Source organism: Laccaria bicolor, genomic scaffold, assembly GCF_000143565.1.
Source record: "Laccaria bicolor S238N-H82 LACBIscaffold_1 genomic scaffold, whole genome shotgun sequence".
NCBI classification, from domain to species: domain Eukaryota; kingdom Fungi; phylum Basidiomycota; class Agaricomycetes; order Agaricales; family Hydnangiaceae; genus Laccaria; species Laccaria bicolor.
Genome location: NW_001889872.1, coordinates 3,121,871 through 3,139,667, shown reverse-complemented (window position 1 = coordinate 3,139,667; position 17,797 = coordinate 3,121,871). Strand labels below are relative to the sequence as shown.

At 45.8% G+C, this 17,797-nt stretch overlaps 7 protein-coding genes across 7 annotated transcripts; 6 read left to right on the top strand and 1 right to left on the bottom strand.

The window, feature by feature from the left end:
* Window positions 1-1,929: 1,929 nt before the first annotated feature.
* On the bottom strand, window positions 1,930-3,666 carry LACBIDRAFT_321347 (uncharacterized protein; the record flags this gene model as incomplete). The annotated part of the gene is made up of 9 exons (XM_001873656.1): window positions 1,930-1,948; window positions 1,969-2,011; window positions 2,072-2,296; window positions 2,366-2,414; window positions 2,468-2,643; window positions 2,705-3,019; window positions 3,071-3,433; window positions 3,492-3,522; window positions 3,574-3,666. 9 exons carry the CDS (start codon window positions 3,664-3,666, stop codon window positions 1,930-1,932), a joined length of 1,314 nt encoding a protein of 437 aa, XP_001873691.1.
* A 1,856-nt stretch (window positions 3,667-5,522) lies between these two features.
* Window positions 5,523-6,218, top strand: LACBIDRAFT_321346 (uncharacterized protein; the record flags this gene model as incomplete). The annotated part of the gene is made up of 4 exons (XM_001874306.1): window positions 5,523-5,525; window positions 5,590-5,722; window positions 5,910-6,064; window positions 6,120-6,218. The coding sequence occupies 4 exons, from the start codon at window positions 5,523-5,525 to the stop codon at window positions 6,216-6,218; spliced, it is 390 nt and encodes a 129-aa protein (XP_001874341.1).
* Window positions 6,219-6,954: 736 nt separating this feature from the next.
* LACBIDRAFT_321345 (uncharacterized protein) lies at window positions 6,955-8,137 on the top strand (the record flags this gene model as incomplete). Its single annotated transcript, XM_001874305.1, is given in 7 exon segments — window positions 6,955-7,024; window positions 7,084-7,381; window positions 7,432-7,591; window positions 7,647-7,805; window positions 7,903-7,950; window positions 7,970-8,028; window positions 8,077-8,137. 7 exon segments carry the CDS (start codon window positions 6,955-6,957, stop codon window positions 8,135-8,137), a joined length of 855 nt encoding a protein of 284 aa, XP_001874340.1.
* A 1,102-nt stretch (window positions 8,138-9,239) lies between these two features.
* LACBIDRAFT_301904 (uncharacterized protein) lies at window positions 9,240-9,578 on the top strand (the record flags this gene model as incomplete). Its single annotated transcript, XM_001874304.1, has 2 exons — window positions 9,240-9,335; window positions 9,390-9,578. 2 exons carry the CDS (start codon window positions 9,240-9,242, stop codon window positions 9,576-9,578), a joined length of 285 nt encoding a protein of 94 aa, XP_001874339.1.
* A 93-nt stretch (window positions 9,579-9,671) lies between these two features.
* Window positions 9,672-10,567, top strand: LACBIDRAFT_301902 (uncharacterized protein). Its single transcript, XM_001874303.1, has 5 exons — window positions 9,672-9,778; window positions 9,828-9,957; window positions 10,011-10,203; window positions 10,268-10,463; window positions 10,519-10,567. The coding sequence occupies exons 3-4, from the start codon at window positions 10,116-10,118 to the stop codon at window positions 10,438-10,440; spliced, it is 261 nt and encodes an 86-aa protein (XP_001874338.1). The 5' UTR covers window positions 9,672-9,778; window positions 9,828-9,957; window positions 10,011-10,115; the 3' UTR covers window positions 10,441-10,463; window positions 10,519-10,567.
* A 232-nt stretch (window positions 10,568-10,799) lies between these two features.
* On the top strand, window positions 10,800-11,078 carry LACBIDRAFT_301901 (uncharacterized protein; the record flags this gene model as incomplete). The annotated part of the gene is made up of 1 exon (XM_001874302.1): window positions 10,800-11,078. The coding sequence occupies one exon, from the start codon at window positions 10,800-10,802 to the stop codon at window positions 11,076-11,078; it is 279 nt and encodes a 92-aa protein (XP_001874337.1).
* Window positions 11,079-11,896: 818 nt separating this feature from the next.
* LACBIDRAFT_291920 (uncharacterized protein) lies at window positions 11,897-13,149 on the top strand (the record flags this gene model as incomplete). The annotated part of the gene is made up of 6 exons (XM_001874301.1): window positions 11,897-11,966; window positions 12,033-12,330; window positions 12,384-12,543; window positions 12,598-12,724; window positions 12,901-12,995; window positions 13,099-13,149. 6 exons carry the CDS (start codon window positions 11,897-11,899, stop codon window positions 13,147-13,149), a joined length of 801 nt encoding a protein of 266 aa, XP_001874336.1.
* Between the last annotated feature and the right edge of the window lie 4,648 nt (window positions 13,150-17,797).

Sequence of the window (17,797 nt, the reverse complement as noted above, 5' to 3'; positions counted from 1 at the left end):
GGAATGCAGAGTTGACGTAGTGGTCACTACGCTACATGATTTTGAACAACCGCTAGACATGTCTGTAGCGTTACAACTCTGACAGGTAAACTACCTGTGCTACATTGAGTTGCTACACAATCAAATTCATTGTTGGCTTAGCACTATGTCGCTTATTGAATATTTGATGGCATTTGCTGGCCCTCCTTCCAATGTTCTTCTCTGTGCCTATGGGCTCTACTTGTTCATTTACATGATGACTCGCCTACAGAAAAATGTAAATTCTCTCCTGGAGGCCTTTATCCTGCAGACTTATCTTATTTCTTTAAGTTTTTGAAGAGGTTATTTAAATTTACATGTAGTAGACATCACCAGCTCAGGAGTTTCCGGATTGCCTTTATTTTTGCTCTGGGTGATATAAAATGTGCTCTTAAATACATTTGTGTTGAAATATTTTGACAAAAGGCAGCAGACAGAGCTGGAGGAAATAATCTTTGGTTATAAGGCGAGATAATGAGAGAGTTTGCCTTTTAAGGCAGTCCGGAAATTTCCGACATTCCTTTTGTGTAAGGTTTTCTTAATGGTTTGAAAGTCCGCTATATTACAACCATGAACAAGGAACAGTTTTCGATACAACATGCGTGTTTGGAGAAGGAATCCCGAACTTTCTGTATCATGGGAGTCGTGAGACAATTCCCTAGTGACCACTTGTACTATCAGTGACCAGGAGTTTGAAACGATTTGACCTTTGGCTATATTATGCCACAACCGCTACACTCCGGGCCTCCAAATTTGGTGGGGTTGTGAATGTGTATCTCATGAACATGAATGTTTTTATTTATTTTTTATTGCACAGTGGTGGAAGCTGACAGAGGCTTACTGGTCGTCGAAGTCAATTGTTTTGGGAGATTGAAACGGTTGTCACGGCCAAGTCACATACAACTGTCAGAATTTTGATAGGTGATGCTACTGTCAGGGTTCAAATTTTGAAGCCTTAGATCACGCTTGTCACACTCACAGGACAAAGAATCAAAGTTCATTGAACTGTAAACTTAGTTCTTCGTATTTCTGCTCAAATTTTCGTATTTGAGGTCGCCTCGTTTACTAGTATATGTCTGCAAATTTTTAGAGAGCCTCATGCAAAGGATCGGATTAGATCTTAGAAAATATTTGCATACATCACACATTTTGATGGGCTGATAACCACCTTTCAAAATCCTGGGCTCGTCAGACTCAGTTGTTGCAGAAAAAAAGTTGATATTCATATTGGTGAGAGTCATAATTAGTCCGGAAAAAAATCCCAGAATGCCTGTGTCAATATTGAAGGAGGAAAACACGGATTTCAAACTCCTGAAGCATATCAAACTCCTGGTCACTGATAGTAGCGGTCGCTACGTCACTTTGCATTCCACTCTTGTCAGGTTAGGTTAGTCCATTAGGTAAGGGCTAGGGTCACTGTCATATGTGCGCATTCGTCGTTTTCATCACGATCGTCGGGCCTGAGTATGCTGTTCCCTCCTCCTCTTCCTTTCCTCTCACTTATCAACGACAACAGAAAACACGGTTCGCAATTTGAGCAACGCAAAGCTGCCTTCGAGCAAGGCGCCGCGGAAGACGATCCCGGATAATGATTTTATACCAAGAGGACCGGATGAGAAAGAGGGCCGCATTCACCAAATCGAGTGATATGATGCTTCTTTTTATGTTACTCAAACTAATCAGGACTTTGATACATGGAATTGGACGAGTTTTGCGTATCTTTTCTATAGTAGGGTGTCGACGAACTACAAAATGATCTGGGCTGTGGGTCTGAACTTTACGTTACCTACATATGGAATCGCACTGAGTTATGTTGGCTTCCATTTCCTGCAAATTGTGGGGTTATAAATGTGGGTCTTCGGGTGAGAGTTAATGATTCTCCATAAGTGTACTTCGCAGCATCATTATGCATCAGCAAATCCCGTATAGACTAACAGATCCAAATCAGACGAAGATCCAGAAGGTAGGAGACGGAGATTACCTTTAATCACAACTGGAAAAGACAGTTTTTCAGCAACTTATTTGCTACGACAACGATGAGGGGGGCACTTACAAGCTACTCTTCCAGCGGAGTTCGTCGCCAGATAGCATAGAAATTCTTGAATTAAAGGCGATATATCAGCGTTCTGGAACTCATACCAAATCCACGAATACGCATGCATACTATAGATTGTGCCAGCCCCATTGTTTCTCCATTCCTCCTTCCTCTCAACACCATTTGTGTGAAAGATATCCCCTGTTTTCATCGAGTGCCACCTGTAATCAAAGTCCCCTAGATCTATATGTCATTCAGAAGTTAGCGACAGCAGGTGCAAATTTTCATTTAGTGAACGATGGTGTCACTCACTCCAATCCTGCGTTGCTCTAAGTTTTCTCGTCGTTTGAAATTTCCCCGCCTGCGACCCCGTTGTCGTTTGAGTCAGGGCAATTTATGTTCTAGTTTACTCACCACCAGAGACCCAGGTTGAGGTTGAAATGATGCTGATCCTCGCGCTTCATCTAGCTCGCGCGCGTGTGTTTGTTTCAGCCTTTCTATTTCCTCCTTTGCTTTTCTTAGCTCTTCTCTTGTTTGATGTAAAACAGAGCGGAGTTGCGCCTCTCTGTCGTTCGGGTTCTCATTATTGACTAGAACTTATTTAAAGACTTCAGAACGACGGAAGTCTAGCATTATACAATCCTTACTTACCATTGTTTGCAACCCCTGCACCCTGCACTTCGTACGTTACCGCTATCGGCTGATCCTCCGCACACCCTGGAAACGAATTAGAAAGAAGGGCGATGGAATCGGCGTCGTTCATGGAAGACTCGCTGTCCTCATCCTGCAAGATCTGAACATCGCGGCCCAAGATATTTTCGGATTTGACAAGGTGGTTCTTCAATGAAGCTAGAGTGTGAGGTGGTGGAATAGCGAAAGTGTTGACGCGACCCAAAGAAGGAGTGTTCTGGTTGAAGGATGTTTTTGATACGGTCTCGCCTTGCTCGTCGTAAATATGGTAGTACACTTGCAACGTGTAAGATTAGTTTTGACTCAGCTGTAAAGAATGCCCCGTACCATAGTGTTGCTCAAAATCCCGTTCAAGTAGTTCTTTTGAGGTTGCTGAGCTCTCCACCTGCGATTGTCTCTCATTACTGGACACCAGCGCTATCGGATCGTCAACGGATGAGCCTGGCCCAGGTGTCCCTCGGAGCGAGAGATGAGTAGAATCCTCCAGAGCTGTGTTCTCCGTGAGTGACTGATACAGAGTACAGTTTTCGGGAGCTAGGTCTTCAATTTTGCATAGATACCTCTTTAGAGATGCAACGGTGTGAGGTGGCCTCACTGATGTGGACAAAATGCGGCCGATGAAGCGGTCGTTGGAATAGATGGGGTTGATCGATTCGAGTGGACCGCCTTTGGTGTATAGTCGGTAGTACACTGCATGGGTGTCTTGAGATCAATGATGCGGGTGCGAATGGATAAGAGAAAGTCGCACCGTAACGAACCCCAGGTCTCAGTTGTGGTGTCTATTCAATCATTCAGAAAATGACATATCGCCCAACACGGATGGCACTCACTGGCTCAGTTCCTCCTCGGCCATCTTTTGAGAAAGCTGATCTAGATGACCTCCCGTCTTCTCTGTATGACGGCCTTTCTTCGTTAGTGTGCATCCTGTGGGATAGTCAAGAGAAAGGTCAATGACACAGCCTTCGTGTTTCTCATGCAAATAAGGCACGACCGCACAGGACCGCACAGCATGTAGCTTAGGCTACGTCGCTGACATTGTGTAAGTTGCGAAAAGATCCACGTAATAAGATTAGATAACGTCAAATTTTGATTGATACACGTTTTTCTTTTCAGCTCCACCCACATGAACCTCAAGTCAAGGTCCGAACCTCTTCTTCACTCCTACCACTCCTACTCTGCCTGATGCCCCTCTCAGCAATCATAACACAACCCACGAAATTCGCAGCCCAGCGTATCTGTCCTGTCCAACAATGCTCGCGTGCAGGTCGTGCATTCAACCCCGTAGCAAGCCAGCGCGCCCAGCGTTGTGCGGGTCGGCGACCTGAGGTCACAGTCACCGACCGTAAATCGTGAGAGAGTCACCAAAGGTCGTCAATGGTCAAACGTTCGCAACTTTGCGCGGTGCCATGGGGTCCTACCTCTGGGCGTGTGCTATATCGCACTGCGCGGTCTTCTAACGCTGCACAGTTATTCCTACATCATATTCTGTATCTACCACTGTTCTAGATTCCTCTATATCATGTTCCGTATCTACCACAATCCATTTTGCGTGCTACCTGTGACAGTTGTTCTGCGTCACCGACCTTAGGTCACAGACTCACAGTCAACTGTAGATCGTGAGAAAGTCAAACCCACCTCGAAAACTCAGAAGTGTCTACACCTAAAATTACATTACATAATATATGAGGACACCCCTGGCACCCCGCAAAGTCGCGGTCGTGTTTGGTTGCGAAATGTCACAGTCAGTGACAGTCGACGACTTTCAGAACAGTTGCGCAACCGGCACAACGCTGCTTCTATATCACCAAGACTTGACTTTCACACAGAAACTATAACGGCACTCGACGTTTCCGATACGCTCTCGCCACTAAAACTCCGTTAAACGCGCCTTTAAAAGTGTCTTTCTCGATCTCGCGGGCAACTGGTCAGGACAAAACCATGTGAACGCACACGTGAAGTCTGCTTGTTTACAACGAGGTTAGTTAAGACGACGACGATTGTGGTTATGAATTGTCATTTGGAGCATCTCAAGACGGCAAGTGAGATGACGGCTGGACTGCAGGAGCGACTGGGATGGGTGGGGGACAGTTAGGAGGTGTGTGGAATTGTTGGTGAGTGAGTTTACGCTCTAAATGTGCGTTTGACTTACCTTGCTGTTCGCTCATGGCCTCTAGATCTTCGACGAACTCCTAATGTCCCACAACGAACGAGAACCATTCCAAAACCGGCTTACTTACCTTTTCTAGTACACGTTCAGGCTCCCTCGTCTTGCCTCACACGATCACCTCCGCGACGTGCGTCACGCCGCACTCAAACTCAACTCACTCTGTGACAACCTCAACGGCTAACTCCCAACCCACAACCACCTCTACTATGGTATATGCGCTTATCAGGAGGCGGTGCGGATGGATGGAGGGGTACCAAACACCTGAGGGAGTCGATACAACTGAAGAGGTGTGTTGTGATGTGCCGCTGAAGTGCATACTGGTAAGGTAATTTCCCGCTGTTTGTGTTCTGTGGCTGATCTTCCAGGTACTGGAATCTCTTATCCCCCGACCGTGAACCCCCGCACGCTAACACATGACATCTGCTCTTTTTAAAACGAGGTTCGCGACGACGGCGACGATTGTCGTTGCGTGCAAATCCAACGGGAAGACGGCTCATGTGGGTAGTGATAACGTGTCTATGTCGGCTCAAGGAGCGCTTCGTTGTTGTGATGACAACAATGACTATGATGTGAAAGGGATTGGGGAGGGTTGGGGTAGGTGGGATATTCAAAATGGTCAGTAGTCTGCCGACCACAATTTACAGATAGTCTTACTTACCTTTTTATTTTTCCCGATTAGTTTCCCTCGTATTTGCCACCTCCTGCCTTCACGATCATGTCAGCGACGTACTTCACACCAAACCCAAACCATGACGAGCCTAATTCCCGGCCCACGACCGCCTCAACGACGATTCCTGCGCTCATCAGGAAACGTGCGCACGGAGGGCGGGGGGCTATAGAGCTGGGTGCGCCGATTCAGGCGAAGAGCGGCGTGGTGTGACGATGCCGCTGAAGTGCATACTGGCAAGTCAATTTCCCCCCGTTCGTGTTCTGTGACTGACGTTCCAGCTCTAAAATCTCGCAGCCAACAGCCGTGACCGCGTGAACCCCCAAACGTAGAATTTGCTCTTTGTAAGACGAGGTTAGCGACGACGACAACGGTTGTGGTTATGAACGGTCACTGGAGCATATCAAAATGGAAAGGGAGACGACGGCAGGACCGCAGGAACGATTTGGAAAGGTGGGTGGCGATTAGGAGGTGTGTGGATCAGTTGGTAAGTGACTTTCGCTCCAAATGTGCGTTTAACTTACCTTGGTGTTTGCCCATAGCCGCCAAACCTTCTACTCCCTCCCTATGTCCCACAACGAACGAAATCCCATTCAAAAATCTGGGCTAAAGCTTGCCTCGTCGGATACGCAGCGGTGTGATCGATCGACAAAGCTGTCAGGCGGTGCCGGAGATGAATCGGTGGGTTGTCGAACAGCTTTTTTAGACGAGTCATAAAGTTTCTTTCGAGAAATAAAATTGCATAAGGAAGTTGCCAAAGGTACTATTCCATTCAAGATCAGGATCCACGCGTAGTTCCCCTCCATTTAATCCAACGAACTGAAGTCAGGGGCTATGACTCACTACACTCCTGTGGGCGCCCATGAAGGCGACGAAGGCTAACCGGTGCCCTGAATATTGAAACTTAGCTATCCAAGCCGCGTAAGGAAGACAAGCGCTCAGGTAATCTTCGTTCGCATGAGAGCGTAGGCAACAAGCGGTGATAATGGGGTATTTGGTGACGGTGACGGCTCTTTAACAAACTGGGTATATGGTGTATCGTGCGGAGAGGAGGGTATTAGATTGTCGCCGTGAAGGTGGTGCGCTTGTTTATGTGGTCGAGGATCCATCGGACCGAAGAACTAATCGAACCCATTGACCTACCTGGATGACGCCACCCCTCCTCAAGTTGCGATCCGCACAACGCTGGACTGGGAAGCCCCTCTCGTTGCGACGTGTAAAGCATCTTTATTGGCGCGCACTCACACGCTTAGACGCTGAGTTCCGCTCCCATCATTCCTTTGTCCTTTTTCTCTCGTTCCTTTCTTCCCCTCTCTTATTTTGGTAGACGACCGGTTTCCGTCTCTCGCTGTTGAACTTTTGTTCTTCCACACCGCCATGTCCTCCCTTCGAAATGGAACTGTCGTTGGGGATCCGTCAGATGCAGAGCCGCGGACTTCAAAATACTGTGCGTTATGATCGATAGAATCGAATACCAGTGAAAGCTCATAACTTTTTCACTTTCAGTCTGCGATGTGGCTGCCGATGTTGTTTTCCAATCATCAGATGGAGTCTTGTTCCGCGTCTACCGAACCCACCTTGAGACGAACACAGGAGGATTTGCTCCCGCCAAAATTCCTACTCTCGATGAGGTCGTTGTACTCTCTGAGCCAGCGGAGGTTCTGGAACTCCTTTTCCAATTCACCCATTCATCACGCCAACCATCCATTCTGAACCTTGAATTCGGTCTGCTCTTTGCCTTGGCGGAGGCGGCGGAGAAATACGAGGTATACGGTGCGATGAATACATGTAATATCCGAATGCAGTGAGTGTCTACAAGTGTGGATGAGACACCGCAACGCTGATGCTTAATAGTTACATAGTCGACCACAAACCTATGGAGATTTTGAACTATGCCTTGAAACATGGCTATGCAGATCTCGCCGATAAAGCAGCTCCCGTCACGGTTTCCGCCCCTTCAGCGTTGACGCTAGCAGCTCAAATTCTCACAGTCCCCGGAGCTTTGGTTGCCTGGGTTTGTGCATCCAAAATATGGTTTATAGATTATAGCGCTGACGATGTCGCAACAGATCAATTACTATGCACAATGGGATCGATTAGCGAGGGATTCTTTGGATTTGATTCCGAAGAGCCCCAAGCATGGAACTCACCTCGACGCTTGGGCTTCGATCACAGCCCAACACATCCAAAAGGTTGTCCTCGACCCCAGACGCTTTGAGATCGATTCAGTTAGTGAATGTAGCGGATGCTCTTCCTGCGCATCGTATCTGAGAGACATAAACCAAAAATTGACTAAACGTCATCAAAAAATTCAGAAATTCACAGATCTCTTGTAACCAACCTATCTTCGTTCCAGCTTCTGACCATTTTGCTGTACGTTACCTTTTGTAAGAACAAGGTTATTGGCTTGATTTTTCAATACGACACATGGAGTCGATGTTCGATCAAGGGGTATGTAAAAAATTTGTTTAGTACACGACGTTATATTTTTTGTTTAAGGTCAAATTTGACTGTCCCCCCCTCCCCTCCCATCCTAATTAGGTATCTATTTCTATTTTAGGTGGTCCCTGAGTTCTATTTATATCGGTGTCCTTCCAAAATCCATCCATCCCATGAGGTTCATGCCTGTCATAACCTCAGATGTCATACCAAAGCCAATTATCTGGTTGAGAATTTGGTCAAAAAATACCCATCACCATCCTCAAGCTCAAAGTGCAGATGTACAGAATATTGGGTAAGACAATCATCACTGATCAGCCATTCCTTCAGGCATTAAGGTAGGTTGTGAATTTCTTGAGCTCAAGCATGGGTGGAGCTGTGAGGCATCATAGTTTTGTACTATTGACATTTTTGCATCTCCACAGAAGCCAATTTTTACATTGACTTTGCGTGTGTCACGCAATAACGACTACTCAATGCCGTGGATTCACAGTTTCCATAGTGAGAACATGAAGTTGGACAAGTCAAAGACCTTTTCCTCCTTCGAGTTGTGTGAGAAAAGGTAAAAAAAAGGATGAAAAATGTTCTAATCATTGATGTTGGCCTTCCAAAGCTGTTGGACAGTATCAACAAAAAATTCGTTTACAGCTAACTGCATAATCGTAGACCACATCTGAAATTTCACTTTGCGCCTTTGGTTGTGCATAAACATCCGTTTTAGGCCGTGGCTATGTAAACCATGATGCCCATATGCGCGGGGGCTGCCTATTGCTCCACATTCTAGCACCGTTTCGGTAGTTGCTCCAAACGCTCCAATCCCGCCCCGCACGTCATAAGGGCGGTTGGAACTTGCCAACTTGGAAGGGTGTTCTACCTAATATGGTTGTTTGTACAAATAAAAGCGCACAAAGTAAAATTTAGATATGGTCTACGATTATGCAGTTAGCTGTAAGGCTCAATTGCTCTCCCCCTCCCCCCCTACGTCGTGTCCCCCGGCAAATTCCGACATACCCCTTGTGTTCGATCGATGTTTGTTTCCGTTATTTCTGGGGGATTGATGATGCGCCATCAAATGCACCCTCAACCACCCAACCAAAAGTCAGTTTGTCCCGGATCTGTCGGTAAAGTGGCTTTAAGTGTCTCAGCTCCTACCATCATAAGGCTACATGCAACTAACGAGAAACCTGACTCGGAATCTATAGGCTTGGTCTAAGATCTCTGTAATGGGCAGACGAGGAACAGCGGTTCCGGAACTCACGATAAGAAGTTGGGAGATAGCGTTTGGTAATTGGATTCGTTCCGATGGCTCTTACCAGATGGTATGTCGTTCTTCGCCTCAGACCCTATATCACCAAAACTTGACGTTCACACAGAAACTACAACGGCACTCGACGTTTCCGATGCGCTCTCGCCACTCCGTTAAATGCGCCTTCAAAAGTGTCCTTCCCTTTCCCGGTGTCGCGGGCAACTGGTCAGGACAAAACGATGTGAACGCAGATGCGCATGTTGAACTTGATGGAGAGGGAAGCTGTGCGTCTACGACGATATCTTGGAAATGGTGAGGTGGAGGGAAGAATTCAAAACGGTTGGTACTCTGACCTTATTTCCTTCCGATATTGCTCAGTTTTCTGACCCCTTCCTTGGGCGCATGACCAATGAACGTTAATGAACAATGATCACTGAACGTTGAAACAACATTCCTCGCCTCGCAACGGTTGAAACGACATCGACGAGTTCATCGTGTATCAAGGAAGACAGCAATGTTCGAACCATATTCGTTCTGCAAAAATCTCCTCTAACCGCCTGTTCAGCTCCTTTCTCCGCAGGGCAGTGACGTACACAGGGCATTCGTGCACCAAAATGAAGATGTACGCGCGTTACGGAAGTATCGTGGAGCAACGATTGCCTTCACTGCAAGTTCGAAACCGCCGCCTGCTTCTGGTACGCCACGATTGATCCCGGTCCCCATCCTTTCAATAATCCGAACACCGGAGTTCTTTCCTCTTCGTCCGGACCATGTATACAGTGATGGTCTCAGGTCTGTGGCATATGAAAATCCGGCGGGACGACAACGGAGACGATGACTCGTACGGGTAGTGATGACGTGTCCAGGTAGGTTTAAAGAGCGCTCCGTCGTTGTGACATGGAGGAGATTGGTGAAGAGGGTCGTGGTGGGTATTCAGAATGGTCAGTAATCTGCCAACCACACTTTACAAACTGGCTTACTTACCTTTCTGCTTTACGCGGTCAGTTTCCCTCCTCTTGCCCTACGCGATCGCATCTGTGATGTACGTCATGCCGCACCCAAATTCAATAAATCCAACCAACGACCACCTCAATGACGGTATATGCGGTGATCGCGGATGGATGAAAGGGGCCATAGAGCTGAGGACGCCGATACAGGCGAAGAACGGCTTGGTGTGATGATGCCGCTGAAGTGCATGTTGGTAGGTCAGTTTCGCACTGTCTGTGAAGTTTTGTGATTGACTTTCCAGGTACTAGAATTTCTCAGCCCACTGTCATGAACCCCCGCACGCTAACACGTGAAGTCTGCTCGTTTACAACGAGATTAGCTAAGACGACGACGATTGTGGTTATGAATTGTCATTTGGAGCATCTCAAGACGGCAAGTGAGATGACGGCTGGACTGCAGGAGCGACTGGGAGGGGTGGGGGACAGTTAGGAGGTGTGTGGAATAGTTGGTGAGTGAGTTTACGCTCTAAATGTGCGTTTGACTTACCTTGTTGTTCGCTCATGGCCTCTAGATCTTCGACGAACTCCCAATGTCCCACAACGAACGAGAACCATTCCCAAAACCCGGGCTAAAGCTTGCCTCCTCGACTACCTCCTTCGTCTTACGGATCCTCAACCACATAAGAAATCGAACTCCCTTCGCGGCCACCGATCTAGTACCCTCTTCTGCGCACGGTACGTCACACACAGGTCCCACTCTGTTAAAGAGCCATCACCGTCACCAGATCCCCATGCCATTAACACCACTTGTTGCTTACGCTCTTACGCCAATGAAGATCAGCCCGAGCGCTTGTCCCTGCGCGATTTGAATATCAACTACCGACTCCAATTTAGGTTTCAACTTTCGGGGCACCAATCATTCTCCGTCGACTTCATGGTGAGCGTGTAGTGAGTCATGACCACTCACCTATGGTTGACCTTGATCCTCGGTGGGATAGCATCTATGACTCCCTCTACAAATTTTTCTCCAAAATAAACTTATAACTTCTAGATAGAGTTGCTCTCAACAACCACCAATCCGTCCCCGGCAACGCTTGACAGCTTTGCCGATATTTTAACGCTGCGTATCCGGCTCATGAATCGACTCTAATTGGTTTGAAAGTCTATCGATCTCCCAGAAAACCACAAGAAAATTATGAATGGTCACACTGCCGGGGTGTACAAATGTATGTTTCCAACAACGATTCGTATTTCGACTTGTGCTGACATTTTCTAGTGATAAGCAACGGGGGTCATTGTACGTGCCATCGGAAAGCTCGGATTCGAGTCAAGATGCGTCGAGTTGTTGGCGACGTACCCTTCGATGCTGGGGATCTATTCACCAAAGCAAACACTCAAATCTACTGACTGTTCAACGTGCAGACCTACGATCGTTGATGACCAGTGTATTTTAACGGAGAACGAGTTTTGTAAGACTATAGATATACCTTTGAACAGCTTGATCCATTCCCAAAAATCTGTGTCGACACCACCCCTGCCGACATAACGACCAAATCACGACGTCTTTGTGTGAAATACATTACAGCACTGCAAACATTTTCCACGTGGGCCAGGCTTCAGCGCTTCGGTCATGATGCGTCGATAAAGAGGTCTTGATAGATTGTTGATAGCCAACTTTACAACCGCCATGTCCTCCCTTCAAAATGGAACTGTCGTTGGGGAGCCGTCAGATGCAGAGTCGCGGACTTCTGAATACTGTGCGTTATCGATGGAACTAAAGTGATCTAATATCCTTGAAAGCTCACAACATTTTTCACTTTCAGTCTGCGATGCGGCTGCCGATGTTGTTTTCCAATCGTCGGATGGAGTCTTGTTCCGCGTCTATCGAACTCACCTTGAGTCGCACACAGGAGGATTTGCTCCCGCCGAAATTCCTACCCTTGATGAGGTCGTTGTACTCTCTGAACCAGCGGAAGTTCTGGAGCTCCTCTTTCAATTCACCCAACCATCACGCCAACCAGACGTTCTGAATCTTGAATTCGATCTGCTCTTTGCTTTGGCAGAGGCGGCGGAGAAATACGAGGCATACGGTGCGATGAGTCTATGTAATATGCGAATGCAGTGAGTGGATACTGCGAGTATGGATAAGTGAAAGCAATGCTGACCCTCTATAGTTACATAGTCGAACAGAAACCTATGGAGATTTTGAACTATGCGTTGAAACACGGGTATGCAGAGCTCGCCAATAAAGCGGCTCCCATCACAGTTTCCGCCCGTCCAGCTTTGACGCTAGCAGCTGAAAATCTCACATTCCCCGGAGCTTTGGCGACCTGGGTTGGCACATTCAAATGCGGTTTATGTATTATAGCGCTAACTATGTCATAACAGATCAAATACTATGCACAATGGGATAGATTAGCCAGGGATTCTTTGGATTTCCTTGTGACCTACCAGCATCATGATCACTACCCAAGCGGAAGCAACATCTGGACTTTGATCACAACCCAACACATCCGTAAATTCAACGTCGACCCGAGATCCTTTCAGATCGCTCATTCAGCTGGTGGATCTGGCTGCGCTAACTGCGCGTCGTATCTGAAAACAATGAACGAAAGCTTGACTGAACGTCTTGTGAACGTCATAAAAAAATTCTCAAATTCACAGATCTCTTGTAACTCATTTTCGTTTTAGTTATCCGAATTTTGACTTCTGACAAGTTTGCCGCACGTAAGCTTCTGAAAGAGCGAGGTCATTCAGCTTGGATTACAAGTATTACACGGAATGATGTATGTCCAATGTCTTTGTTTCGTTGTTTCGTTGTTTTTGGGGGATTCGTGGACGCCATCAAAATCATCCTCATCCACCCAACCAAAATTCGGTGTGTCACAGTGGAGACAGCCGATTCAGTTATCGAAGCTCGCGGATGCTATGAAGGCGTAGGGTCTCTGGGTTCAACGTTCAACGTTCAATGTTGGTTGCATATGAACAAACGACTGAACGTCACAAGAACATCATCAAAAAACAATCAAAGCATTCTTAAATTCACAGATCTCCTGTTATAAATCGATCTTCTTCATTTTAACTATCTGAATTATGGCTTCCAACAATTTTGCTGCATTTAAGCTCCCAAAAGAGCGAGGCCATTCGGCTCCTGATCAAGGTGTTTGTTTGTTCCTGCCAAGTTCCTGCTACTTTTCGGAGCTTACTTGCTATATTTTACAATAAAACCGTCAAGACTTCTCTCTTCCCCAAACAACTTATCGTCGGGCATAGCTTGTTGGAATCATGCTTTTCCAAGCTTTTTAAAGGTGGTTTCTACATGGGTTGAAACTCGTTATTAAATTTTGCGGACCTCAAACAAAGTGCGAAATGGTACATTTTACAGTAAAACCATCAAGACTTATCTTTCTCCTGAACAACTTATCGTTGGCCCTAGCTCATTTGAATTCTGCCTTCTCCAGCTTGACAGAGATGGTTTTTATGTGAGTTAAAAGTCATTGTTACATCATGCAGATTGTATCTCAAAAAGTAATCACTACTCCGCCGGAGCAACTTTATAAAAGTTTTACTGCCCAAGCGGAGCTATTTTGAAACAAATTGCACTTCTCCACCAGAGGCATTTGAAAAAGTTACATTGCAGTGGAGCCATTGTTTAAAATATTGCATTGCTCCAGTGGAGCTGTTTTTAAGAAAATACATTACTCCGGCGGAGCCATTGAAAAAAAAAAATACCCTGCTCCGCTGGAGCTATCATTAGTAATTGCACTGCTCCGGCAGAGCCATTTTGAAAAAAATACACTGCTCCGGCGGAGCTATCTTTAGAAGAAATTGCACTGCTCCGGCAGAGCCATTCAAAAATATATATATTGCTCTGGTGGAGCCATTGAAAAAAAAATACACTGCTCTGCCAGAGCTATCTTTAGAAGAAATTGCACTGCTCCGGCAGAGCCATGAAAAGAAAATGCTTTACTCTGGTGGCATCATTGTTATAAGAAATTGCACTGCTCCGGCAGAGCCTACTCAAACAGAACTACCTAAAAAAAAAGAATTGCTGCAGTGGAGCCATTTTTAAAAGAAATACATAACTCTGGCAGAGCTATTGAAAAAAAAAATACATTGCTCCAGCAGAGCCATTTAGAAGATATTTTGCTCCAGTAGAAACATTCTTTGAATTCAAGTTCCCTCTCATATACATTGCCCCAATAGAACCAATTTAACAAAAGTTGCATTTCTCCACCAGAGTCTCTTTGAGATACATGTATGTAGGTCCACAGATAATTTACCTCATCACCCTTCATTAGTAAAATTCTTTTATGTTAGCAGTAGACACTCTCCTCATTGATTGAGTTATTAAGATATACTTTGGCCATTATTTTCCTTAGTTCTCTTTGATATACATTGCTCTGCTTAAAAAATTGTGTTGGGCCACCAGGCTCTTTAAAAAAAAAAGATTGCATTGCTCTGCCGAAGTTGTTTTAAAAATAATTGCAATGCTCCGCCAGGGTCTTCTGTAAAAAAAATTGCATTTCTCCGCCGGGGTCTTCTCTAAAAAAAATTGCATTACTCCGCCGGAGTCTTTGTAAAAAAAATTGCACTGCTCTAATGGAGCTTCATAGTATATATATATATTGCTCTAGACCAACACAGCTATTAGAAAAAGGTGTCCCCCATGCAAAAGTAATGTGTTTTTATTGGAAGGTCCTCTGCTGGTGTATCATATTCAGCTGTATTTGTGGGACCCATAATATATACAATAGTTAATGGAGGCTGCTTGGGTTCCAAAAGAATTGTTAAAAGTACATGTAGGTCTGCAATGGGTCACATTCATGGTGTTTAACTGACTTCTGCAACCTTATTGTTATGTGGAAGCATTGTAGTACATTTACAAGGTACCCCACAATTTGAGCTGGCAGACGATGATATGCATCCTCCCCATGACAGTCCTCATGGTGTTTGAGTGGCTTCTGTGGCCCTATTATTATGTAAAATCTTTATAGTATATTTACAAGGTGCTCTGCATTTTGCCCAAGGTGGGCCGCAATTTGCGCCGTCGGACAATGATGTGCATGCTCCGCAGGAGTTGCTGTCAGGGAGAAGTACGGCTGCCTCAAGCTGATGGGTGATTGTAACGATCACGGCTGCACCAATCACTAAGGGACAGTTTAGAAAACCGGCTGGGCTCATGTTACATGAGTGGTTGTCACATCCGGTTACTACATTAGGTATGGGACATGATGACTAACATATGTGCGCTTCGCAAAACTAGTTTGTCACGCTCGAGTTTTTCAGACATCTGAATATTTCTGTATCTATGAGCAAAGTCATCAAGTCGATGCTGGAGGTGTTTTCCTCCAAGCTTTTGAACTCGAGAAAAGTGAACACTGTCCGTCAGCATAATTCCATCAAGTGTTTTCACACGAGACAATGCAACAAATGTCAAGCCAGTTGAAAATTCCTTTTTTCCCAAACCAAGTTTGATTCTGTCAAGTGTCAAGCCTTGCAACTTGTGAACGGTAACAGCCCACGCCAAACGAAGAGGAAGCTGTGTATGTGACATTGATTTGCCCTGAAATTCAAAGGTTGATTTGAGTGGGGCAATAGGAATAATGGGAATGCCACCAGGGAATCTCGGACGTGGTTCTATGTGCCAGAGAGTCGGTCCCTTGTAAGACTCGCATGAGACCAAAACAGCAAGAGGGAGCTCTGAGCGTGTGGACCCTGCAGCCCAGACGACATCCTCAACTACCCCAACTGTCGCATTGACTAAGCCTTGGCATTGGTTGTGATGACAACAAAGACTACGACGTGAAGGAGATTGGTGAAGGGGTCGGGGTGGGTATTCAGAATGGTCATGGTCCGTAGCCTGCCAACCACACTTTACAAACTGGCTTACTTACTTACCTTTTTACATTATCTGTTCACTTTCCCTCCTCTTGCCCTACACGATCACATCCGCGACGAATGTCATGCCACACCCAAATTCAATAAAATTTCCAAACCCTGACTCAAGCCCTGACTACCTCAACAGCTGACTACCAACCCACCACCTCAAGGATGATATATGTGTTTATCAGGAGGTGGTGCAGATTGATAAAGGGGACCATAGAGCTGAGGGCGCCGATCCTGGCGAAGAGCTGCTTGGAATGGCGATGCCGCTAATTTCTGAAGTCATACTGGTAAGTCAGTCTCCCACTGTCTGTCCTCTGTGATTGACCTTCCAGGTACTAAAACCTCACAGCCCACAGTCATGAATGTTTCAGGGCATTCAGTAGATATGCAGTGGAACCTAAGATATCCAAGTGGTCAGTTGTCCAATGGACCATAAGGCTACCCCAATGGGCCCAATCTAATTTGACATGATTGAACATAGGTTGGCCCAATCACTCCAGACGTTAAGTGGGCATTGTTGGGGCCAATTGGGCCAAAATAACAAAACCCTTTAGAAACATAGTTGGGCCCAATGACCTGTAGACAACATAAATTGACCAACATGAGAATATACCAATGGCCAAAGTTGGGCCCCATCTTCTACAACTAGTAATTAGGCTATCGGGCATAATTGGGCCCAATCTTTTGCAACCCATTCAGCTCCTGATCATCGGCTCTGGAAAACCCTTTCTGAACCGAATTTCAGAGTGGGGGTTAGGGTTAGGGTTAACAGTTCCGAAGAGGTTCTGAATAGGGTTAGGGTTAGCCCTTTGGCCTTTGGCTCCAAGAGCCGAGATGCAAATGGAGCAGCGGTTTGTTAGTTGTGAATGCCTGGTGAATGGATGCATTCATTCACCATCCCCCAGCAGCTTTCCCCTGTCACATGGCTCCTCCAAAAGTCCGGCCGAAGAAATGTCTGAATTTGTCTTTAACATGCTGAATGTCAGTGCTCCGAAACTCCAGCTGAAAGAATACCAGATTTGCATTTAACATGTCAGTGCTCCGAAGGTCCCGGCAAATTTGAATTTGTCTTTAATATGCTGAAAATTAGTGCGATTTTAGGCTGAGCAATGACATTCAGCATGTTAGACAAATTCAGATATTTTTTCGCCGGGACCTTCGGAGCACTGACATGTTAAATTTTCAGCCGATGTTTTCCAAAAATTTAACATGTCAGTGCTCCGAAGGTCCTGGCGAAAAAATATCGAATTTGTCTTTATTTAACATGCTGAATATTATTGCTCCGAAACATCGGCCGAAAATTTAACATATTGCTCCGAAGGTCCCGGCGAAAAAAAATATCAGAATTTGTCTAACATGCTGAATATTATTGCTCTGAAACATCGGCCGAAAATTTAACATAGTGCTCCGAAGGTCCCGGCGAAAAAATGTCCGAATTTCTCTTTAACATGCTGAATGTCATTGCTCCGAAATTTCGGCTGAAAGTTTAACATGTCAGTGCTCCGAAGGTCCCGGCGAAAAAATATCCGATTTTGTCTTTAACATGCTGAATACTATTCCTCCGAAACATCGGCCGAAAATTTAACATATTGCTCCGAAGGTCCTGGCGAAAAAATGTCCGAATTTCTCTTTAACATGCTGAATGTCATTGCTCCGAAATCTTGGCTGAAAGTTTTACATGTCAGTGCTCTGAAGGTCC